We start from the raw sequence: 23868 nt of genomic DNA, 5'->3' as shown, positions 1-23868 counted from the left end.
AGGAGTTTGAAGCTCGTCACAGTCATTCAATACTGGAATCCTACTTGGAATACCACAGACAAGGTTAGACTTTCCGGATTCCCATGAATGCCGCCATCTATCTAGCTTATACCACGAAGATTCTGTTGGAAAATCTAAGAGATATGCGCCCGGCCTAAGGTAGAACGGAAGTGGTTGTCAGTCACGCGCGTTCATAGGTGAGAATGACGATGAGTGTCATGGATCATCACATTCATCAAGTTGTTGTGCAACGTATATCTTGGAATAAGAATAAAAGAGAATTGAATGGAAAATAATAGTAATTGTATTGAAACTTGAGGTACAGCAGAGCTCCACACCCTTAATCTATGGTGTGTAGAAACTCCACCGTTGAAAATACATAAGTGAAAGGTTCAGGCATGGCTGAGTGGCCAGCCCCCATGATATGAGAACTAAACGTCCAAAGATGTCTAATACAATAGTAAATTATCCTATTTATACTAGACTAGCTATTAGGGTTTACATGAGTAAGTAATTGATGCATAAATCCACTTCCGGGGCCCACTTGGTGTGTGTTTGGGCTGAGCTTGATCTATCCACGAGCTGAGGCTTCTTTTGGAGTTGAACGCCAGTGTTTTGGGCGTTCAACTCCGGGTCGTGACGTGTTTTTGGCGTTTTACTCCAGACAGCAGCATGGAACTGGCGTTGAGCGCCAGTTTACGTCGTCAATTCCCGAATAAAGTATGGACTATTATATATTGCTGGAAAGCTCTGGATGTCTACTTTCCAACGCCGTTGAGAGCGCGCCATTTAGAGTTCTGTAGCTACAGAAAATCCATTTCGAGTGCAAGGAGGTCAGATTCCAACAGCATCAGCAGTCCTTTGTCAGCCTCCTTATCAGAGTTTTGCTCAGGTCCCTCAATTTTAGCTAGAAATTACCTGAAATCACAGAAAAACACACAAACTCATAGTAAAGTCCAGAAATGTGAATTTAACATAAAAACTAATGAAAACATCCCTAAAAGTAGCTTGAACTTACTAAAAACTACCTAAAAACAATGTCAAAAAATGTATAAATTATCCGCTCATCAATCTCATACCTGGAAGCTTGTGTTAATTTGTTGTACAACCAAGAGGAAGTCGCAATAAACCGTGAGCCGAGGTATCTGGGCAAGCTTTAGTCCTGCCAGCAGAGCTTCGTATTCTACTATATTGTTGCTTGCAGTAAAGGAGAACTGTAACGACTGCTCAACTATCACCATGTCTTCGTCTTTTAGCAATACTTCTGCTCCACTACCTTCTTGGTTTGATGCCCCATCTATATGTAACTTCCAATCCGGCTCCTGGAGTTGTGTGTTGGTAGTAAATTTAGAAACGAAATCTACTAGTATCTGGGACTTTAAGGTCGGCCTTGATTGGTACTGAATATCAAACTCAGAGAGTTCAATGGCCCATTTGATCAGTCTTCTGGCTAACTCAAGCTTGGCTAAGATTTGCCGCAGAGGTTGATCTATTCTGACGATTATTGTGTGACTTTGGAAATAATGGTTTACTGATTTCTGGTCTCTAGAGTATTGGAGGTGATGATAAGATAGTCTTTAGTTCTGTAAATGATCATTTGCAGTCCTCAGTCCTCCTAAACTGTTTGCTTTTAGATATAGTTTGAAAAAAGTGGTATAATCAATTTGCTATTGTTGGTAGGAACTGTGATAACGCAGCTACTCTCCCAGCTAATTGTTGTACTTCTTTTACGGTTCTTAGGTTTGTTTTGTTGAGTATGGCATTGTATTTTTCATGGTTTGCTTCGATTCACGAGAAGTCAGCATGAATCCGAGAAACTTGCCTCCTTGTACTCCAAATGCACATTTTTTTGGGTTTAGCCTCATGTTATATGCTCGAATTTGACCAAAGATTTCTAATAGGTCGGCGCAATGAGGACTCTGTGCGGATGTCTTTGCAACTATATCATCAACATAAACTTTCATATTCTGTCCTATTTGTTGTCGAAACACCTTGTCCATTAATTGTTGATATGTGGCACCTGCATTCTTTAGACTAAATAGCATTACTGTATAATAAAAATGACCAAATTCTGTTATAAAGGTTGTCTTACTCTGATCTCTAGGATGCATTAGAATCTGGTTATAACCAGAATATGCATCCATGAAACTAAAGCTATTAAAATCGAAAGCATTATCAACCAATTTGTCAATGCAAGGTAATGGGTAAACATCTTTAGGGCAATCTTTATTAAGATTTGTAAAGTCGACGCACATGCGCCATTTATCTGAGTTTTTCTTACCATTACCACATTTGATAACTACGTTGTGAATTGTATTTCCCTGATGAATCCAGCAGCAAGTAATTTCTTGGTTTCCTCAAGAGATGCCGCCATTTTTTCTGTTCCATGGTTTTGCTTTTTCTACGCTATAGGTTGGGCTATTTTGTCAAATGCCAGTTTGTGATAAATAATGTCGGGGACAATCCCTGGCATGTCGGCAGGGGTCCATATGAACATATTGGCATTGTCTCACAATATGGTTGTTAGCGACAACTATTATTCACCTTTAAGGGCACCTCCTATATATGTGAATTGGTGTTCGTTGTTAGTTAAAGTTACCTTCTGAAGGTTGTCCATGGGTTGAGATCTTTCACGGAAATCCTCTCTGGGATCAAGTTAGGATAATAAGGGCAACTCTTCTGAGTTATACACTGGTTGCATGCGTGTTGGTGGCATCATCTTTGTTGAGTTTTGCTTTAAGCTTGTGTTGTAACAATACCGAGCTTCTTGATGGTCGGCGTACACTGTTGTCACTAAATTTTTCTACACATGAAATTTGACCCACAAATGTAAAATAGACACTATTGCTCCAAAAGAATTCAAATCAGGCCATCCAAGAATAATATTATATGGACTAGGACAATCTACTATGAGGAGAACCCAACTAGTTCTCCAGAGGATGGTTGCATGGTTTTATCACACAATTTTATTTTCTGAAAAATTGAATAAAATAAGATGTTGGCACTACTGCCTGGGTCTAACAAGACTTTTCTTACCAACAAGTCACCAGTCTGGATAGAAATTACCACCGAATCATCAAGGTCTGGACTTGAAGAACGATAGTCGGATTGGGCGAAGGCAATCGCTATTTTTGCCGTATCTTCCTTCGCTAAATAGGTTGTTTCTTCAATTGCTAGCATTGTCTGATAACTTCGCTTTCGAGCCGAGTTTGTTGCTCTTCCTCTTGCGAAGCCTTCTGAAATACATTTTATGATTCCTCTTGGTGGGTTGGATTTTGTCCATTTACCTTTGTCTTTTTCTGTTGGGGTTTGGGGGTGGTCTTCTCGAGCTGGGTTGTGTTCCTTATGTATCCAATCTTTTACATATTAGTCCAAGAGACCTTGTCGGGCTAGTCTTTCGAGTAGATCTTTGGCTATTACACACTCATCTGTTGTGTGGCCAAACTTCTGGTGAAAAGCGCAATGCTTAGTTACGAACCTCTGATCTTGATAATTTCCTGCTCTTCTTGGAGGCTTTATTATTTTGGCGTGGAGGATCTCGTTTATGATATTCTCCCTTTCGGTGTTGAATCGTGCATAGGTATCAAATTTTGGGGTGAGCTTGAATGGTTTCTTGGCATCCCTGTTTTGTGGAGTCTTGAGATTCTTTTCCTTCTCACGCCGAAGTGGTTGTTTGTTTGCCCTTTCGTGCTTCGCGGAGCTCTTCAATCTCCATCTGTCCAATGGCTTTTTCTCGGCACTCAGCTAGTGTTTTTAGTTTTGCTACTACAATTGTTTCTTAAAATTTGCCAAGACGAAGTCCGCTCTTAATTTCATGCAAGTGGACATCCAGACTAAGGTTCGGAATCTCCATGGTTGCTTTTGCAAATTGGGTCATGTAATCTTTGAGGCTTTCGTGTTGTCCCTGCTTAATGGTGTTAAGATAGTCCGATCCATGAACATATATTTTTGATGAAGCAAAGTGGTTAGTGAAAGCCTCTGCCAAATCTTCAAAATTGGAAATAGATCCTGTAGGCAACTTGGAAAACTAGAGTAAAGCAACACCATCTAAAAAGGTAGGAAAAGATCGGCATAATATAAGGTCAGAAGACTGTTAAAGAACATCCTCGCCTGAAACTTAGTAATATGAATATGTGGATCTCCGAGCCCTTCATATGCTTTGAGAGTGGTAGGCAAAGTGAAATGTTTTGGCATCTGAAATTGCATAATGTCTCCTGAAAAAAGGCTGGATATCATCTTCTTTTCTTTCGGAGGAACTGTTTCCTTTGGGTGAGTTTTTAACACCGGCTTGTTGTTACATTTGGGGTCGCCCTTGTCTTTGTTTTCATTCTGGTTTTGCACAAGTAGGTTGTTCACCCTTTGGAGTTTTGCCTGAAGTTCCGCATTTTGTGCCAACAATTCGGCTTGCGTCAGTTGTTGGATTCTGTTATTCACCATTATTGAGACCCTGAAAAAAGGAGCTTAAATGAAGAAAAAAGGAGTGGGGTTAGTGATGGGTCCCATGATGAGCGCCAAATGTTCTAGGCATTGATGATCTTGCCGAGTTATCACGATTCATATTATTGATGGCTTTACTTCACTGGAAATTGAAGGAGTTATACATTGCCTTGAGTCGAACACCACCGGTAGAAACACCTGTAAAAGATACTCTGAATCTTAAATCGAAAATAGATCTTAATGATATGATAACAAATAATCAAAATGTGCAGAAAAGCTATGTGTATATCATTGTTATTTGTTCGTCTATATAGATAAATAATTTAGTGGTTGGTTTAGAGTTTGGCCGAGATCTTCATTTGGTTCGAAAACCTCGCTATTTGTGAATGTTAAGTGTAATGATTTGCTGCTGATATTTGATTGGTGTTCCGCGTGGCCGAGCTTATCTCTTCTGTTGTTGAAGTGTTAGGTATATTACCGTTTTTCTATAACCAAAGTATAGGGTACATATCATACCTTTTATCAAGTGCTCTTTATTTATCACAAATCATATCAATCGAGTGAAGTTTTTTTCCAAAAATTATTAGTATTTATTATTTTTTAAGATTAAATTAATATTTTTTTTTTCTAGAGACTAATTAGTCCAAAATTAAAATGTGTAAAGATCTAATTGTTACTTTTCTCTTGTCATAAATAGCCACAGGTCCAACAAGTAGAAACTTTCCATGGGCAGTTGTAAGTTTTCATGACTCCACCTTAAGGTTGACACCAACTCCTTACTCCTTGTCATCGTCCCCTTCCGATAGTGAAAAGCACAGAAAAAGTCAAAGATCGGAGAAGACGACGATTTGAAGTAGCACAAGCTCCTCCATTTCTATTAGAAAACAAATCTTTTCTACCCAGATTGAAACCCTAACACGAGAATGGAGTGTATTGGTAGGCCTTCCAATGGAGAGAGCAGCGTAGTTCGGTTCCCATTGTCACCATCGAGCTCTTTGGTCATTCAGAAAGGAGATATCACCAAATGGTCCATCGATGGTTCCTCCGATGCAATAGTATCTTCACTATCTTCCCATCTTTCTTCGTGTTCGTCAATGAACCGGGTTTCAATATACAATCTTTTATTTTTTCTGAAAAAAAGCCCATCTTGTTTTCAGGTAAATCCTGCAAATGAGAGAATGCTTGGCGGTGGTGGTGCAGATGGCGGTAACTAACTTTATTTTGTATCAACACTGATGGTGATAAACTGAAAATTTGATTTTTTATTTTTATTTTTATTTTGAATTTCAGCGATACATATGGCTGCTGGTCCTGAACTTGTTCAAGCATGTTATAGTGTTCCAGAGGTGAGGCCTGGAATTCGGTGCCCAACTGGGGAGGCAAGGATCACACCGTGAGTTTCTGTTAGTTTCAAAGTTACTTACTATCTTTGTGATGATAAGGTTGTAATCTGAAGTTGCTTGTTATGCAGTGGTTTTAGATTGCCTGCTTCTCATGTTGTTCATACTGTTGGACCAATCTACAATTCTAATAGTAACCCTGCTGCTTCTCTTTCAAGCGCTTATAGGTAGCCTCACATTGTGTTTGTGTTTACTTACTCCATTTGGTGTGTGTTTGTTTATTATTATTACTCACCTTGATTTGCAGGAATAGTTTGAGGGTTGCGAAGGATAAAAATATTCAGTATATAGCATTCCCAGCTATATCATGTGGTGTCTTTGGGTAAGTTAGTTCACTCACAAATATGAATGGTCATTATTAGGTGCTCAATCTCATAGATTTAGGTTATTAATAGTGATTAATTATTGATGATCACACAGAATTAATGGTTGGTGGGGAAGTTTATGTTGTAATTCTTTGGAAAAAGTCCCCTTTTTCCCCTGAAGCTAGGCAGTGAGAATCTGATATTTATGCTTCTAGTTCTTTTATGAGGAAACTCTTCAGTTTCTTTTGGATATCCATAATTGTTTTTTGAAATAAGAATATGTGACAAGTTCATCACTATTATTACATAAGACTAAAATGTTGTATTATTTCAGATATCCTTACGATGAGGCTGCCACGGTAGCAATTTCTGTCGTCAGGGAGTTTCGAAATGAGTTTAAGGAGGTATTCCATTTCAAAATAGCAATTTGAAAGCCAGGAGCTTATGCTTTTTGCATTGCATAGAATGAGATCTTTTACTATACTTTTGGTATCCAAATTCATTCTGTATTTACTGTTCAATATTTTGTTGCAGATCCACTTCGTTATGTTCTTGCAAGATATTTATCAAGTTTGGGTAAATAAGGCAAATGATCTGATGAAAAATTAGCACCGTAGAATCATCGAGAATCAACTATTTCAATGGCTGTATGTTAGAATAATTAAGCGTAATTGTCCATGCACTGTAATCATTAGATGTTCATATGCTTCTGTTCTATGAAAAATCATAGCCTTTTCTTTTTGGGTTTGATCATTGCTACTAATGTGCCCTTTTTCCCCCCTTGCTGTGGATCTGATTATAATGAATATTATATATTGCCTCTATCAATTATCATGCTTGTTTCATCACTTTGAGAGTCATGAGAGACCTTGCATTCAGTTCCTTGTGAAAACTCCATTATTGGGATTGCTCCCGAGTAATATGATTTATTAATTTTGTTTGCTTTTTATATCTCAAGTTACATAATTCCCCTTTGAATATTTTGTATTGATGAAATGAAATTTTTAATGGATTGTGTTGTATCAAAATAAAAAATTTTGTCGGTTTTTTTAAGGATTCTATTGTTTTTTGTGTGAATGGAGAGTAACTAGATGGTAGGAGTGTATATAAACCGGATAAAACTGAATTTGTCTTTATACTAATGGAGGTCTAACCCTAAATATATAATGGACCTATTTTTAGATTCTAATTCAAGTCTAAACTCAATAAAACTTAACAATTATATCTTTAATTATAATTTGTAAAAGAAAATAAAAGTTTAGTTATTAGTTGTTAGCAAAAAATTGATAGTCAACCTTAAATTTAAATCTGTTTATAAATTTCAATTCTATGTATCTTAAATTATTTTTTTAGTTTTATAATTTTTATTAAAAACAAATAAATTAATTTATAATTAATATTATATAATATTAGTTAAAAAACACAAGATGGACTATTTACTCTAATTAACTACCAAACATAGTGAAATTAAGAATAAATAAGTTTTACATATATTGCTACGTCAATAAAAAGAATTTGATTTTTATGCAATATTCGAAAAAATATAAGTAGACAATAAAAATATTAAATAATATAAATTATGACAGGAACGGAATTAGATGAAATATTAGAAGTGACCAAAAATCTTTATACAATAAAATAAGATTAAAATAAAATTTTAAGAGGGACTAAACTTACAAGTTCCCCTTTTCCCTTTCTTTATAGGTAGCTCCGTCCCGAATTATAGATATCCGATGTTCATTTCACATGTTCATTTCACTAGGTATAAGGATGATTATCCTAATATTAAGATTTAGATAAATAATTTAAAGATGTAGTGTATTTTTATTTAATTGGTGATTATTTATATTGTTCAAAAAAAGTCATTAGTTACCTAATATAGTCCTAATATAAAAAATTTATACAAATAACTAATTGTGTATTCCCGTATTACGATATTTTTAAATTTTATATTTAAAAAATTATCTAAATGTATGTATCTGAGTGCATAACTGCATCAAACTCTTTACGGTATCAATTTACTAAAATTAAATTCCAATAAAAGCAATTATTAATTATAATTATGACATGAATAAGCGTATAAAAGAACATCTGATTTCATAAGTTTTATTCGTTATATCAATTATATCAACCATTTTTTTAATGTGTTTTGCGCATTACGATCTTTCGTACAAGAATTCAAAATAAGCTAAGAATATCTGAATACCAGTAACATCAAGAGATGAGCATCACTGTCAGTGAGTGACAATTTTTTCGGATCAAATTTTTTGTTTCTTTCAGCTTAAATTAAATTAATAATTAATGAATTAAATATAAAAGAAATCAACAAGAAAATCCAGTGTGCATCGCAAAACCAATAGTTAATTTAGTAAAGTTTCAAATGAACAAGCGTTTATTACTTAATTACTAATTACCCTTTCTTCTAAATTTGGACCCTTCTCCTTCTCTTCCTCTTTCTCTTCCTCTTTCTCTTCTGCAACTTGAACAAACACGTGCCGCGTTAAAATTCACATTCATTTCCATTTTTCACTCAACTAACGTAACAACAGCGACGAATCAAAACCTCTTTTTGCTTCTTCCATTTCAATGCCACCTTCCTTCAATTCCCCTTCTTTCCGATTATCGTTCGGTTTGTTTTTTCACTTCCATAACCACATTTTCTCGAAGCTTTTCTCGGTGATTACCCCTGAGTGCGCTTGTTCATGCTCTTAACTTCCATGACCCAGAATCGCGGATTCTCCGTAATCGTTGGATCAGATAGCTTCTCTCCCAATTCGCAGGGCTTCACGCCGACACCAGCATCCATTTAGTTTCATTCCTCGCTTTTTTCTCCCTTCTGTAAGTGCTTTTTGCATTAAATTATCTTTTTGTTTTCTGGGTTGGGCTCATCTTGCGGATTGCACTCTACCTGTTTGCTACATTGTCTTCTTCTTTTGATCCGTCTTTTTCGTTCATTTCTGTTATTTATTGTGGTGTGATTGTGATTGCATTTTGTGTTTTTGTAATTTGTTTAGAGAAAAAAAGAGAAGATGGGTGAGGGAGAACAATTTCAGCTGGGAACTGTTGGTGCATTGTCACTATCTGTTGTGTCATCAGTGTCGATTGTGATTTGCAATAAGGCGCTTATGAGCACATTACATTTCATTTTTGGTAAGTTCCTCAGGCATTGACTATATAGAGGCTGATATTGTTTTGTATTTATTTTGTACCTCTTGTCCTTTTTGTTTTTTGTGCTGAACAATGATTACAAGTGTGTTCTTCCATTTATTTGCTTTTCTTTTTCAAAGGGTTCTTTTGATAATTTCATGGTGGTGGTAGATAAGCCTTAGGATTAGTTTGGAATAAGATGGGCTAACTTGAGCTCTTGTTTCATCCATAGATGCATTAGAGCTTTAAAAGTATTAGTTTTTGGGAGCTTTGCCCTCCCATTTGTTATTTATCTCTTATCTCTTTTGTGTGAAGTACTGAAGTGGCTCCATGCTTGCTGCTACGCCATTGGAGTGCACCATTTGGCAACAGCTTGTTCTAGTACTATATTGGTGATTGAAATGGAGTTTGGAAATAAGCAAAGAATTTGTGATTTGTCCATCTAATATCGGTAGAAGTACATAGTGGAGATTGGATTTATCAGACATCTTTGTTCACTTGTCCTAGTCTTTTGTGTTTTGGGTTTCTGTTTTAACATATTCTGTTCTTGGGGTGAGAGGCAGATTATCAGTATCCGCCTCCCTTGTTGCAATTTAAAAATATTTCATCGTACATAAGTCAAGGAATTATCCTACCCATGCAAAATCAGTGCGGTCAACTTATATGTTGATATTGTGGGAAGCATCCAATGGGTACAAATCACTTTGCATCTTCTAATTCCTTACACGGTTCATGAATTTTGTCAATATTCAGTCCAACTGATCAAGGAAACTATAATGCTTTATAGTTGGTGTGACATGCGATATGCTAACGTCCTTTTGCTATTATTGTTCAGTTTAATTCTCGGTTTGCCCTTTTTTGTGTGGTATGTCCTGCTGTTAAGAATTTAATAAATATTCCTGGATTTCTATGCAGCTACAACTTTGACAAGTTGGCATCTGCTTGTCACATTTTGTTCTCTTCATGTGGCGCTAAAAATGAGATTGTTTGAACACAAGCCTTTTGACCAGAAAGCTGTTATGGGATTCGGAATTCTAAATGGAATCTCAATAGGACTTTTAAATTTGAGCCTTGGATTCAATTCTGTTGGTTTCTTTCAGGTGGCTCTTTTATTTTTGGTCGCAGACTCTCACTTCTGTTTTTATCATGCAATATTTATTTTTGCTGTTATAGAAGTTTATTTTAGTTTTTATAAGAAGCTCAGTCATATTTGCGTTCAGATGACTAAGCTGGCAATCATTCCATGTACCATTCTTTTGGAGATCCTTTTTCTCGGGAAAAAATTCAGGTCTGTTTAGTATCACATCATTAATGGTATCTTATATTCTGGTTGCTTACAACTGTCATAGTGAACTTCACCTTTGATGGTAATTACATTAGTTTTGAACTGGATTAACATTTCTATCTATTGCTATCATTGCAGTAAAAGAATTCAATTTTCCCTTGCCATTCTCCTTCTTGGTGTTGGGATTGCAACAGTCACCGATTTGCAGCTCAACGTTTTGGGCTCTTTCTTGTCTCTTCTAGCAGTGGTTACAACATGTGTTGCTCAGATTGTATCCTCAAAAGTTACATATTTCTTGGCGCTCAGAATTTTTTTATAGCTATGATATATCTTCATTAGCTATGCATATTCTTAACCTCATGAAAGTTTTCGTCATGACAATTATGCGATTATACTATGTAGAGAAAGCACGTCGTGTTAGTTTGCAATTGGCTATGACAAGTTAGCTTTCTTCCCTGAGACCTGAGTTAATGCAGCTCCAATTTTCATGGTTTTTCTGCTTCTAAATCTGTATAACTTTACCCGCTGTGTTCTCCGATTTTACTAAACAACCATACATGTGTATATGCAGCATGTGTTTGCCTTGTTGCTTTCTTGTTTGTTATTTTTTATTTTGATGGGCCATTGTCAATATTTTCATTTGAACATAAAACCTTGAGAACAAGGTGCTTTTTATTTTATAGCACAAGGCAATTTTTGCATTTCTGTCTTGTTAAGATCTTAATTAGTCCCTTTCAGATGACAAATACAATCCAGAAGAAGTTTAAGGTTTCCTCTACCCAACTTTTGTATCAATCATGTCCATATCAATCAGCAGTCTTGTTGATATCTGGACCATATCTGGATAAACTTCTGACCAACCTTAGTGTGTTTTCATTCAATTATACAACACAAGTGACGGTGAGTTTCAAAACATTTTATGTGCTTAAATCCAAATTGAACTTTCGTAATTGATGTATTTTTAACTGTTATTTTGTTCATTGCAGGTTGTCATTATTCTTTCATGTGTCCTGTCTATTGTTGTAAATTTTAGTACATTTCTGGTAATTGGAAAGACATCACCAGTCACCTATCAGGTTCTTGGGCATCTGAAGACATGCCTTGTATTGGCATTTGGTTACATTATTGTCCGCGACCCATTCAACTGGAGAAACATTCTGGGGATTTTGGTGGCCATGGTTGGGATGGTTATGTATTCCTACAATTGCACACTTGAGAGTCAGCAAAAATCTAATGAATCTTCATCACAAGCATTACAGGTTTGATTTACTCAGAATAATCAATCATTTTTCTTATGTTGTCTTTTATCTTTATTGTTCACCTTAAGGATGTGTTTGTTAAGCCTCAATAGAGAGACTGGAGGTAGGTATATGAGAAAAACTGTTTTTGTTTTTGTTTCTATTGTCCCTAGTTTTTTTAATAAACAGAAAATTAGACAAATTTTATCTTGGGATGAGCACATCTTGAACGGTTCTGTCCATCTCTCTGTCTCATTCTTCAAACAAGTTTATGTTTTCTACTAACATCTTTGTATTTCTGTCACAAGACTGATTTGTGACTCCTTTTCATCGTAATGTTTCCAGGTTAGAGAAGGCGCTGATTCTGATCCTCTACTTAGTGTGGAAAACGGGAATTCAGTATTCAACAAAAGGAGCCCTGTGTGGAGCAAAGAGAAAGACTAAGCATGCTTGTTGAGCTTTTTCTAAGTCTCCATAAAGAACAATATATGAGCCTATAAAGGAATATACTCTTTGATCAGAAAGTTCTTGCAAATTTAAGTTTCAAATACGTATAGGTCTTAGTTGTTTCACTGGTACTATTAGTTTACAATTTTATGCATAGGTAGCCAACATGCAATGTCTGTGGCCAGCATATAAACATGGCTCAATTTAGCAAATTTTGAATGGATGTTTTTCACATCATGCTACACATACATATAGATACTCCAATTTTTGCGTCATTGGGTTGATTGTGTTCATATTACTATGGTTATAGGCTTATAGTTAATGAAGTTTTTGCTGGGTACATAACTCTTATAGCTCTTACAATGATCTAACAACCTTTGATTAGTTAATCACCTCTGACCTGTGACCTCTTAAAGGTTTGAGCCTCCGAGCGATACATAAAGAAACAAGTCATGATCTACCCTTTTTTTTTGAGTTTGCTACGTTTTATTTGTTGCCGAATTTGTAGGATTAACAGGATCTCCCCTCTTGTTTAAATGCATTTTTCATCTTTCTTTCTTTTTTAATTTAATTTAATTTTTCTTTGCTATTTTATCTGGTTTTAAGATTTTACAAAATAATATTAAAAACAGAACCAAAGCTGCATTGTGTCTCATTATTTATTTATTTTACAAAATTCTATAAAAATAAGACATAAGTACTAAATCTATTATACCGTATATACCTACTTGAATTTTACTGTTTATATATGAATTATAAAATAGGGTTCTAGAACAAAATCAATTCTATATTTTTAAAATATGGTTCTAGAACAATTATTAATAAACAATCATATTACTTTCATACTAAAAAATAATTACCAAATTAATTATTCATATAAAATATATATTTAAATACAAAATATATATATTAAAATTGAGTTAAATGAAATATATTTATATATAAATATATTATAGTTGATTTATTACGTACACATAATACTTTTTATTAGTAAGACATAAGTACTGTATTAAAAAAGACCAAGGTGGATTATATTTTAAACTAAAAAGTTGGCCAAAGCAGAAAGTGACAGTTCAACTTGAGGTCAACTCGAAATGTCTAAGCTAGCCTAACTATCATACTAAACTTTGTTATAATCTCATGTAAGCATTTAAAATCATTATTTTAATATTTAATAGAGTTTTAAATGAAATATTTATTAAAATATTAAATATAAAAAATATTGAAAATATAAAAATTTGAATTTTTCAGTAACTATGTTATGTATTTATTGAAGGAAATACTTAAAAAATTATTCTGAATAATCTCTTAACAAATACTTTTAGCAGGCTCAAATGAGAACAATACTCATTTGATATGTTCTCCTACAATTGTATCCATTTAACTACCAAAAACAATGCAATGCCAATAAAGCAACTAATAGCTCATTTAGTAAAGTACCCCGACTATTAACACATTTAATAGTACAATCATTTTCATGTTAAAAATTGACTTCGAAAGAGGATATGTACCAAACCGAAGTTCGTTTTTGATCTGGGTTTGACTCTGCTAATGCAATGGAATATTGGAATGGAACCCCCCATTAATCATGCCACTCGCCAAACCCCACTCTTTTATTTTGGCTAGGCGTCCATCCATTGGTCTTTTTGCCCTTTTTCTTGAGAATTAGTTAATAACATTCATTGATTACTGGTAAATTAATTAGTAGCTTTTGTTATTTTCAATTTTTACAACATTTAATATAATACAAATACCCTGAAACATAAAAAGAAATTGTCAATTTCATTTTTCTTTTTTGCTTTCTTAAAAGGTATGCTCGCTATACGCAATTACAGAAAATAAAATATTTTTCAAATTTCTCTTACTTAACAGTTAATTGTCACATTTTCTCTCCTAAATAATACGTTAATACTAATGCTATTTATTTATTTCAATAATGTTATTAAGTTGGAATGTAATTAAAAATATTAATGCTACCTAAATTCTTTACATGAATAATTATTTGTAAAAAGAAAAATAAATTTGTAATTGGATAACTATACTTTGAGAGATGTCAATACATTCAATGTATTAAATTCTTTTAAATTCTTTAAAATTATAAAAGCATTCTTTTACTACAAAATGTTAAATAAGTACACTATCCTTGACTGAAATTAAGACATATATTCAAAGTTTGAATATAAGAATAGATTCAGTTAACATATGTTTCTAGAAAAAAATTTATAAAAAAAATCTAAAAAATTTAATTTTCAACATATTTATTGGTAATTCCGTAATTTATTAAAAAAAAATTTAAAAATTTTTACTAATAAAATAATGTTAACGTGTGTCGTTAATTGGTATCTTATAATACTTGAATAAAAATATTATTCATATACTAAAATTGATTACAAATGTATTTGTGTATAATTATATGTATAATTTAATTTATATTTTAATATATATTTATATTTTAACATGTATTTTATACTGATAATTAATTTTAATAACTGATTTTAATATACACGTAATATAGTACAAGTTAAATATATTTCTTACTGTATCAATGATCCACAATTTAAAATGAATTAAAAATACAATAATCTGTGAGCATAATTAATTAATTAATTAATCACCAAATCCATTGATCCCCGAGTCTTAAATTAATCACGTTTCTGTTGCAACTTGCAAGCGCGTATCAAGTGTAAATAGGCAATTGATTTTGACAGTCACAATTCACAACCACACTCACATTCACTTTCACCCTCTCCATCTTAATAATTCACAATTCCACCACTTGATCACAATTCACAGCACATACATCCCCAAACCCCAAACCAGAAAGGTTGGTTGGTGTATTTCAGTATTTAGGATCTTCTTCATCACCATGACAACCTCCATACACGATCCTTCTCTTTCTCTTCTTCATTTTCCATGAAGCTTTTCTCTCTCTCTCACTTTCCTACATCCCTGCTTAGACCTCTCAACACTACTCTGATTGATCACTTTCTCTTGTTGCTTACCCACTTCCTACCCGATCCAAATCTCTAATCTTTCTCCCCCCATTTACTCACTTTCCCCTTTAGCTCTACAATTTTCAACCTTTTCCCAAAATCCCCTTTGTCTGCTTTCTGGTTAAAGTTGCTGTTTTGATTTCTGGGTATGGCTAATTCTGCTTTGACTACGCTGCTGAGTGTCTAGTTTCTTCTGTTCATTGAGTATCTCTCTAACTTCACTGAAATTGGGGTTTATTTTTCAATGGGGGCTTTTGGATTTGGGTTTTCAGGTGTTGGAGTGAAGAAACAAAGATGGGTGAGGGAGAGCGATTTCAACTTGGGACTGTCGGCGCGTTGACTCTTTCTGTGGTGTCATCGGTGTCGATTGTGATTTGCAATAAGGCACTGATGAGCTCACTGCATTTCATTTTCGGTAAGCTTATATAAAGCTCCCTCTTTGGATTTTTGCAACGCATTCATTAGTTTGTGTGCCATTTTTTGTTGTTATTATCGTGCTTTTTGGTACTTAGTCTCTATCATTTCCTTTTTTTGACTGAATTTTGCTAACTTATTGGTTCTATTAGGCTACATAATAACCCTTGGTGTTTAGTTATTTATCAGTCCTATTAGATTTGAATGTCTAATGTAGTAGCTTGATCCATTGTGCTTGCTGCTACCCCATGTGTTACAGCTTGTAGCATTATGCTATACTGAACCAGTGATCTAGGGCAAGTTTGGAAATACGTAAAGCATCCACTCAATTAGGATGTGCTAGTTTGTTTAGGTGAAGTTTTTCCAAATGAAAATCACTTTATACTTGCTTGCTATAGCAAAAACAGAAAGCTGAATAACGAAATGTATCTTATTTTCAACCTTGGTTGACAATCGTTTTCAAATTGAACTCTAACTGTTGTCAGTCTGTCGTTATCCCGTCTTTTTCTAAATGAAATAATGACTCTTTGGAAGCATAAATTAATAACTTAGTTCCAGCAATTAATGATTTTGTCTTCCTTAAGAATTTCCCAAAAATAACAGAGTTAGGCATCTCTTCTCACTAATTTCTTTACCTATAATCAGTCTAATATAAGAAAATGTATGCTGATAGTTTGTATTATTACCATGCTATGCAAATTCAAGCTTACATTCAAGTCTTTGAGCCTTGTCTTTTGGTTCTGACGCAGCTACAACTTTGACAAGTTGGCATCTGCTTGTCACATTCTGTTCACTTCATGTGGCACTCAGAATGCGATTCTTTGAGCATAAACCTTTCGAGCAGAAAGCCGTAATGGGATTTGGGATTTTAAATGGAATCTCAATTGGACTCCTAAACTTGAGTTTAGGATTCAATTCTGTTGGTTTTTATCAGGTATAGTTATTTGTTCTAATTCTGTTCCCTTCTGCTTATTTGTTTATCAATAACTCTGAATGACTCTCTTATATTTGTTTCCAGATGACCAAACTGGCAATCATTCCATGTACTGTAATGTTGGAGACCATTTTTCTTGGGAAGAGATTCAGGTTCCACTTAGCATTATATTAAAACTATGATTTTTATGACTAGCTGTTATACTTGAAGAATATCTTATTGTAAATTATATACAGGTCAATGAAAGAATTCTTCAATCACCCACCTTCTGGTTTTTCAATTTCTTGTTCTTGATTTCGTCATTCTCTCCGAGTCTTTGTTTCGACCTCAATATCCCATTGTTGCGCTCAGTTTATTTGCATGGTTGCGTTTAGTAGTTATTGCATAACTAATAATTTTTCCCCCTTTTCATTGTCATTGCAGTAAAAGAATTCAGTTTGCCCTAGCTATCCTCCTTCTGGGTGTTGGGATTGCAACTGTCACAGATTTGCAGCTCAATGCTATGGGCTCTTTTTTGTCGTTGCTAGCAGTGATTACAACATGTGTTGCTCAGATTGTATCCTTAAATAGCTTTCAATCTGTGTCAGCACCTAATACTTTTGGTTTATCAACTTTGCTTAGGAATTGTTGCTCATGTATTCAACATAATTACGAGTCGTATATCTGTTTATCGCATGTCAAAAATCTGGAAAGATGGTTATGACCCCTTTTCCTCCGGGGATACATGTTTTCTTTGGAATGTATTGTCCTTAATTAACCACTTTCAGATGACAAACACTATTCAGAAGAAGTTCAAGGTTTCTTCCACCCAACTTCTGTATCAATCATGTCCATACCAAGCAGCAACTCTGTTAGTCTCTGGTCCATTTTTGGATAAATTTTTGACCAACCAAAATGTTTTTGCTTTCAACTATACAACACAAGTGACGGTAAGGGTTGAAAATTCTTCTCCCACCCTTCTTTTCATCCAACTTTTTCCTTTAATAATTTCTGTATGTTCTCTGTTGTTTCCTTCTTCATTGTAGGTCTTCATTGTTCTGTCATGCCTCATCTCCATCTCGGTCAATTTTAGTACATTTCTTGTTATCGGAAAGACATCTCCGGTCACCTATCAGGTACTTGGACACCTGAAGACTTGCCTTGTATTGGCATTTGGTTATATTTTACTCCATGACCCATTCAGCTGGAGGAACATACTCGGTATTCTGATCGCCATGGTTGGAATGATTCTATACTCTTATTATTGCACTCTTGAGAATCAACAAAAAGCTGTGGAAACTTCAGTACAAACCTCCCAGGTTAGTTTTACCTTAACTCACTTAGCGCATGCCTTAGGAACATGCACTAATTAATGTGAAAAGATGAAAGATGTGGTTAGAAATGTTTTTGGAGCACGTATTAAATGCACTCCAAGAACATGAAAATATTTCTCCTTGCGAGTCTGCACCCTTGATTTACTAGACCCGAAGACCGTATTTTGACGCCTTCTGGTTCCTCTTATGTTTGCAGGCAAGAGAAGCTGAATCTGATCCTCTTATTAATGTGGAGAATGGAAGTTCAGTTGTGAGTGATTCAGTTGTGCAAATGTCCCCTCTATGGAGCAAAGACAAAGACTAATATGGTTATGTTTTTTGTTAAATCTGATCCATGGTCAAGAACGGATATAAACCTTATAGAGGGTTAATACCCATAATTTATATGGAGTTAGGAAATTCTGCAACACACAAAGGCTCGTAGTTTTTATTTTTTTACTTTTTTTGGTTTTTTCTTAGTAGCATCATTAGTTTTTGACATTTTATGAATGGTGGTCTGAACCAGCAATAGTAGTGAGGAGAAGAACAAACAAGTACAAGCTCATGATCATGTCGCAATCCTATTGAGCCAACCAATGGTAGCAGACATTTCCTGATTCATGATGTTCTTTTATATTGTGTTACATTTATAATTTTATATAGATATTCAATTTTTCTTTTGTTTTTCTTTTTGTCATAAATAACATTTTGTTATGTCTTGATTCTACTTCTATAATGAATGCTTCATACCTTTTTTTTTTGCTCCGAAGATGAACTTTACCTTGTTCAAAGCATGAGTACCACATATTTTCTTCACATTTGATTTTAATTTGGTTTAATTTTAACATTCAAAGATAATAAATTAAGCAAAAGAGATTTAACTGAAGTTACATATTGTGAATCAGAATCAATATATTTCATAGGAAAGCTTTTAAGTATATCGGTATTTAAATTGTTGATCTTAATAATATATATTATATATTTTTTATAATTAAAATTAACAGTTAAAAATCACTGAAATATTAATATAGAGGTATTCTTGAAAGTTTTTCTATTTCATAATTATAGGATCACAGAATGGACCATCTAGCTTTGTGTTACTTGTAACTTAAGGATAGGTATTGAAGTAGATATCAAGTATGAACAAAGCTCAAAGAGAAAAAAAAAGTTTTAGTTATGAAGTATGAATGGCCAAAATTTAGAGATTATTATTATTATTATATGAAGAATTGGCAGTTCAAAGTTGAATAGCATGATTAAACAAATACGCAGTGGGAATATGCTGCAGCACCTTCCAGGCTGTAAGGCTAACCAATATGAAATCACCCCAATTGTATTTACAGATCGCCCTGCTGCACCACATACGCATCTTTACACTATACTCCCTCTCTTATTCCAAACCATTTTCATTAATGGGTACTCTAGCATGTGCCACCAAGTGAATTTTTTTGCTATTGAGAAAAAAAAGTTTAGAAAAATAAGAGTCTTAGTAATTGAATTTTGCTTATTTTTTGCATTCAACTTCTAAATAATTATTGAAAAAAATGATTTTAAAGAATTATTAAAAATATGTAATCATTAAAAAGGATTCTTTATGTTAAAATCATTTAAAAAAATAATTTACGGAATATTTATGAAAAAGAACCAAAAGATAAAACTTGAATTTAATTTGTATATATTATTAGTTAATACATCATAATCCTCAATTAAATTCTTTTTATGCGGTAAAAAGTATATACTTATCAAAGCATCCACAACTCTACACTAACACGAAGCAACTATTACACGGCACTTATCGAAACCTTCATTTGCTTCCAAAATTGTAAGAGCCACCGAACACTAGAATCGTCACATAGCTATGGCTGCGCGATCCCTATTGACCCGAAAAACCCTAGCCACAGTGCTCCGCCGTGACTCCACGGCACTGGGCGCACAAGCAGCAGCACATTCGCGCGGACTTCACACTTTCACGCTGCCGGATCTGAATTACGACTACGGCGCACTGGAGCCGGCTATAAGCGGGGAGATCATGGAGATTCACCACAAGAAGCACCATCAGACTTACGTCACTAATTACAACAAGGCCCTCGAGCAGCTCCACGATGCTCTCCCTAAGGGCGATGCTTCTACCATCGTTAAGCTCCAGAGTGCCATCAAGTTCAACGGCGGAGGTCTATTTCCTCATTTCATTTCTTTTCTTTAACCCTTCTTTTTATAATAAATTAGATACTGCAGATTAGGTCTATTTTGCGTAATAGGGTGAATGGATGGATGAATTTTTTATTGTTTGCATGGTTGAACTGTATACGGAAATTATGGCTGGGTCAAAAATAAAATCAAGGTTATTTTTTAAAAGAAGCAAGCAAAGAAATATTTTCCATGCTTGTTGATGTTGCTTATTTTGTAGTTTATGTATGTCTGATGATCATTTACTGCAGGTCATATCAACCACTCTATTTTCTGGAAGAATCTAGCTCCGCATCGGGTAAGTTTGTGCCTTGCCTCACTTCAATGCCGTGTGTGAGTTATCTTTAAGTAGTTCTTTTGCTTAATGCTTCATTATTTACAGGAAGGAGGCGGCGAGCCACCCAAGGGTTCACTGGGATGGGCCATTGACGAGCATTTTGGCTCTTTCGAAAAATTGGTACAGAAGGTGAACGCAGAGGGTGCTGCCTTACAAGGGTCTGGATGGGTGGTATGTTTTACTAATTGTGTTGTGTCCATGTAGATCATTAGAGCTCTATGTTTCAGTTATTATTTTATTTATTTGAATTATCCTGTTTTCACTCTACTTAAGTCGTTCTACTTTGCCAGTGGCTCGGTCTAGACAAGGAGTTTAAGAAGCTTGTAGTTGAAACCACTGCCAATCAGGTAATCTGTCCCTTCTAACTTTCTTAGTTAATCTTGGGTTTCTACTACATATTCTGCAAACTTTTTTTTTTTTTTTTTTTTTTTTCACTTTCTCATTATTTTGAGCTGCTGTTATCCATGCATATTCCTATGTTTTGCAGGACCCACTGATTACGAAGGGACCAGGATTGGTTCCATTGCTTGGCATAGACGTTTGGGAGCATGCATATTACTTACAGGTAAAATTTCGGGCTTGGTAGTTAATTGGTGATGGCATGATTGTTGTGATGACATTATTGAAGGCCTGTTTTTCTTTTCAGTGTGATGGTTATGATTTATGAAATGTTGTGTTAGCAGAATTTCGAAGTTTCAAAGATTTTGAAATACTTTTCCTTGTATAAAAGTTGTTATTATCATTTTCGTTATATGCTGATAAGTGGCTGAGAAAATTTGATTCCTTTCTGTGCCCTTCAAACATTTTCCAATAGATTTTTATAAATAGTTGCATCGTGATATTACCTGACTGGTTCTGCTTTTCGTGTGCAATTTCACATCCTCGTTTAGTTGGACTTGTTTGTCTATCTGTTTTAAATTAAAGGGTAAAGTATGTTTTTTGCCCTTGATGTTTTCACATTTGCTTCAAAAATACCCTTTAACGTTTAATTTCGTTCAATTTTGTTCTTAACGTTTTCGATTTGTCAAAATTACCTTTCTTCTTAGAGAGACCATTCAGTCAGTTATACTCTCCCTTCCCTTTATAAAACTCCCACTACAACTCTTAGCATAATGCCTTTATTTAAGTATATATAGTCTTGTTAGATGCACTTCAGTTTTCAGAAGGTTTTCTGAATTATTCTTTTGTTTTTTTTTACTGCAGTACAAGAATGTCAGACCAGACTATCTGAACAACATTTGGAAAGTTATTAACTGGAAATATGCCAGCGAAGTGTATGAAAAAGAGAGCTCTTAATCTGAAAGTGTTGCTTCATATGGGGCTTGTGATGATGAGTTTGCTGCTGCAGGATTAGAGTTTAGAGATGGAATAAAAGGATGTAATGTGGCATATAAGACCTTCAATGGCATTCTGGATTACTTTTATATGGAATAACAATCATTAGCAATAATTGGTTGCATTCCCTGTACTATATCCTTGTGATGGTGTGCCACTGTGTCTTAGATTTTCTGATGCTTCGGTGACATAGTACTATTATTGCTTTCTGTTGTATGTGTAATCTGCTGCTTGTGTGCGACTCTTTTTCCCTCAAATAAGAGTAATGTATAGTTGCGAAATTCAAGCTGCCTAACTTCTTGTTTCATTTGTTGGACAAACACTCCTCTGCAAGGAAATGGTTTTTTTTTTCGATTCATACAAGGAAATGGTTTTTGCTATACAAGCAATATCTATATTATTAGGGTGGCAAATGGGCTGAACTCGACAGTTTGGTTTGCGTAATTCACCAAAAAGATGGGTCGGGCTGGAAATTTGAAACTGTCATGTTTAATCGATGGGTTTTGGCGGGGCGGGCTTTCCTAGCGGGCCTGTCTTTTTTTTAATTGAAGATGATCATTGAAAATATTCTAAGTTATAATTTGGATTATGTTCTATGTTTGATTGATTAGAGACTTAATGATCGATTATATGTTATGGAGAATATTTGTTTTATTTTTTATAATGTTAGTTTTATTATTGTTTCAAAAAACTTAGTTAATGATTATGTTTATTACGTATTTAGAATTATAAATACTTTAATGTTTGTAAAGTTAGTAATTATAATTTTTTTATGTCTTTAGAAATTATAAATTTATTGAAGTGGTTGTGAGGTTATATATATTGTTTAATATTTAATGATTGATTAATTCAAAAAAAAAGAGAATTGGCAGACTTAGTCTGCCAACCCATTGTTAGATGGGACAGGGGAGGAATTCAAGACCGTCTCACTAGGTGAGGTGGGACGGACTTTTGGCGGGGCGGGCTAATCCGCTACTCTTATGGATATATTATTTCTATTGAATATTCAAATTCATTTTTCTATTACTATTTTTTTATTTTGTAATTTTATTTTATAAATTTAATTATATTAAATTAATAGATTTTGAAAGTTGAATTCAATTTTTATTTTAAGGTTTGATTTTAAGTTTTACAATATACCATAATAATATACCTCCCTATATATAAATAGAAGATGATATAAATATTAAGTATAGAAGATTTTTTTAATTGAAAAAAAAGTTCAAACTCCTCTTTTCCTATAATGTCTTAATTTTCTTTATTTTTATTTGGGGTTTATATATTTCATTTTTGAATGTGCCTCACAATTAGAAAGAATTCGTGAGAAGAGGTCATTTTAGTTCATTTTTCGATTTATATTATATGGAAAAATATCCATAAGGTAGCTTTTGGAAGAGAGATTGGGACTGACCGAGACTGAAAAATTGAGATTAAATTAAGTCTATTATGTTTGGTGTAAAGTGTATAGGACTGATTTATATTTCAATATCTTCTTTGATTTAAAATAAAAATAAAAACTTAAATAAATGAAATTATTAAATCGTCTTTAATTGAATCAAAATCTTACCTCTTTTCCCTTTTTCTACTAGCGACGCCTGTTCCCTATTCCTTCTGTTCATTTAGGCACGAATTTTAAAACGATGTCGTTTCATTTTTGCTAGGTGTCAACTAAATATATTAAGGACTGATGAGCGGATAATTTATACGCTTTTTGGCATTGTTTTTAGGTAGTTTTTAGTAAGTTTGAGCTACTTTTAGGGATGTTTTCATTAGTTTTTATGTTAAATTCACATTTCTGGACTTTACTATGAGTTTGTGTGTTTTTCTGTGATTTCAGGTAAATTCTGGCTGAAATTGAGGGACTTGAGCAAAACTCTGAAAAAAGGCTGACAAAAGGACTGCTGATGCTGTTGGAATCTGACCTCCCTGCACTCGAGATGGATTTTCTGGAGCTACAGAACTCCAATTGGCGCGCTCTCAACGGCGTTGGAAAGTAGACATCCAGAGCTTTCCAGCAATATATAATAGTTCATACTTTATTCGGAAATTGACGACGTAACTTGGCGTTGAACGCCAAGTACATGCTGCTGTCTGGAGTTAAACGCCAGAAAAACGTC

The 23868-nt window shown here is 34.2% G+C and overlaps 5 protein-coding genes across 6 annotated transcripts in view; 4 read left to right on the top strand and 1 right to left on the bottom strand.

The window, feature by feature from the left end:
- Positions 1-6990, top strand: part of LOC107470226 (uncharacterized) — a 15490-nt gene extending 8500 nt beyond the window's left edge. Inside the window, exons 3-9 of one of the 2 annotated variants that reach the window (XM_052255129.1) lie at positions 5135-5492; positions 5595-5643; positions 5728-5830; positions 5909-6004; positions 6085-6159; positions 6477-6546; positions 6677-6990. In XM_052255129.1, coding sequence (XP_052111089.1) covers positions 5361-5492; positions 5595-5643; positions 5728-5830; positions 5909-6004; positions 6085-6159; positions 6477-6546; positions 6677-6751 — 600 coding nt within the window. In that variant the 5' untranslated portion in view covers positions 5135-5360 and the 3' untranslated portion in view covers positions 6752-6990. Of the gene's footprint in view, positions 1-5110; positions 5493-5594; positions 5644-5727; positions 5831-5908; positions 6005-6084; positions 6160-6476; positions 6547-6676 lie in introns of those variants that run through there. The other variant, XM_016089616.3, reaches the window with a different exon arrangement.
- LOC107470219 (uncharacterized) lies at positions 3367-4437 on the bottom strand. The gene is made up of 3 exons (XM_016089607.1): positions 4111-4437; positions 3827-4027; positions 3367-3744 (listed from the first exon to the last, which is right to left on the bottom strand). Exons 1-3 carry the CDS (start codon positions 4435-4437, stop codon positions 3367-3369), a joined length of 906 nt encoding a protein of 301 aa, XP_015945093.1.
- A 1574-nt stretch (positions 6991-8564) lies between the features above and the next one.
- LOC107470225 (UDP-xylose transporter 3) lies at positions 8565-12509 on the top strand. Its single transcript, XM_016089615.3, has 8 exons — positions 8565-8980; positions 9157-9292; positions 10205-10389; positions 10510-10577; positions 10713-10845; positions 11313-11474; positions 11561-11833; positions 12158-12509. Exons 2-8 carry the CDS (start codon positions 9172-9174, stop codon positions 12254-12256), a joined length of 1041 nt encoding a protein of 346 aa, XP_015945101.1. The 5' UTR covers positions 8565-8980; positions 9157-9171; the 3' UTR covers positions 12257-12509.
- Positions 12510-14974: 2465 nt separating this feature from the next.
- Positions 14975-18571, top strand: LOC107470222 (UDP-xylose transporter 2). The gene is made up of 8 exons (XM_016089611.3): positions 14975-15398; positions 15525-15667; positions 16416-16600; positions 16685-16752; positions 17024-17156; positions 17368-17529; positions 17626-17898; positions 18110-18571. Exons 2-8 carry the CDS (start codon positions 15547-15549, stop codon positions 18215-18217), a joined length of 1050 nt encoding a protein of 349 aa, XP_015945097.1. The 5' UTR covers positions 14975-15398; positions 15525-15546; the 3' UTR covers positions 18218-18571.
- A 1068-nt stretch (positions 18572-19639) lies between these two features.
- On the top strand, positions 19640-22046 carry LOC107470221 (superoxide dismutase [Mn], mitochondrial). Its single transcript, XM_016089609.3, has 6 exons — positions 19640-20063; positions 20331-20377; positions 20462-20587; positions 20707-20763; positions 20904-20981; positions 21620-22046. The coding sequence occupies exons 1-6, from the start codon at positions 19751-19753 to the stop codon at positions 21710-21712; spliced, it is 714 nt and encodes a 237-aa protein (XP_015945095.1). The 5' UTR covers positions 19640-19750; the 3' UTR covers positions 21713-22046.
- Positions 22047-23868: the final 1822 nt, after the last annotated feature.

Source organism: Arachis duranensis, chromosome 10 (genome assembly GCF_000817695.3).
Source record: "Arachis duranensis cultivar V14167 chromosome 10, aradu.V14167.gnm2.J7QH, whole genome shotgun sequence".
Lineage (NCBI taxonomy): Eukaryota > Viridiplantae > Streptophyta > Magnoliopsida > Fabales > Fabaceae > Arachis > Arachis duranensis.
This window is presented reverse-complemented; position numbering and strand designations above follow the sequence as displayed.

Coding starts and splice junctions, on each gene's coding strand:
- LOC107470225 (XM_016089615.3), top strand. CDS start 9,172: ATGGGTGAGGGAGAACAATTTCAGCTGGGAACTGTTGGTGCATTGTCA. Junction 9,293..10,204: donor CACATTACATTTCATTTTTG/GTAAGTTCCTCA, acceptor ATTTCTATGCAG/CTACAACTTTGACAAGTTGG. Junction 10,390..10,509: donor ATTCTGTTGGTTTCTTTCAG/GTGGCTCTTTTA, acceptor ATTTGCGTTCAG/ATGACTAAGCTGGCAATCAT.
- LOC107470221 (XM_016089609.3), top strand. CDS start 19,751: ATGGCTGCGCGATCCCTATTGACCCGAAAAACCCTAGCCACAGTGCTC. Junction 20,764..20,903: donor TTGAAACCACTGCCAATCAG/GTAATCTGTCCC, acceptor TATGTTTTGCAG/GACCCACTGATTACGAAGGG. Junction 20,982..21,619: donor AGCATGCATATTACTTACAG/GTAAAATTTCGG, acceptor TTTTTACTGCAG/TACAAGAATGTCAGACCAGA.
- LOC107470222 (XM_016089611.3), top strand. CDS start 15,547: ATGGGTGAGGGAGAGCGATTTCAACTTGGGACTGTCGGCGCGTTGACT. Junction 15,668..16,415: donor CTCACTGCATTTCATTTTCG/GTAAGCTTATAT, acceptor GTTCTGACGCAG/CTACAACTTTGACAAGTTGG. Junction 16,601..16,684: donor ATTCTGTTGGTTTTTATCAG/GTATAGTTATTT, acceptor ATTTGTTTCCAG/ATGACCAAACTGGCAATCAT.
- LOC107470219 (XM_016089607.1), bottom strand. CDS start 4,437: ATGGTGAATAACAGAATCCAACAACTGACGCAAGCCGAATTGTTGGCA. Junction 4,028..4,110: donor TTCATATTACTAAGTTTCAG/GCGAGGATGTTC, acceptor GCTTTACTCTAG/TTTTCCAAGTTGCCTACAGG. Junction 3,745..3,826: donor TTCCGAACCTTAGTCTGGAT/GTCCACTTGCAT, acceptor TAAAAACACTAG/CTGAGTGCCGAGAAAAAGCC.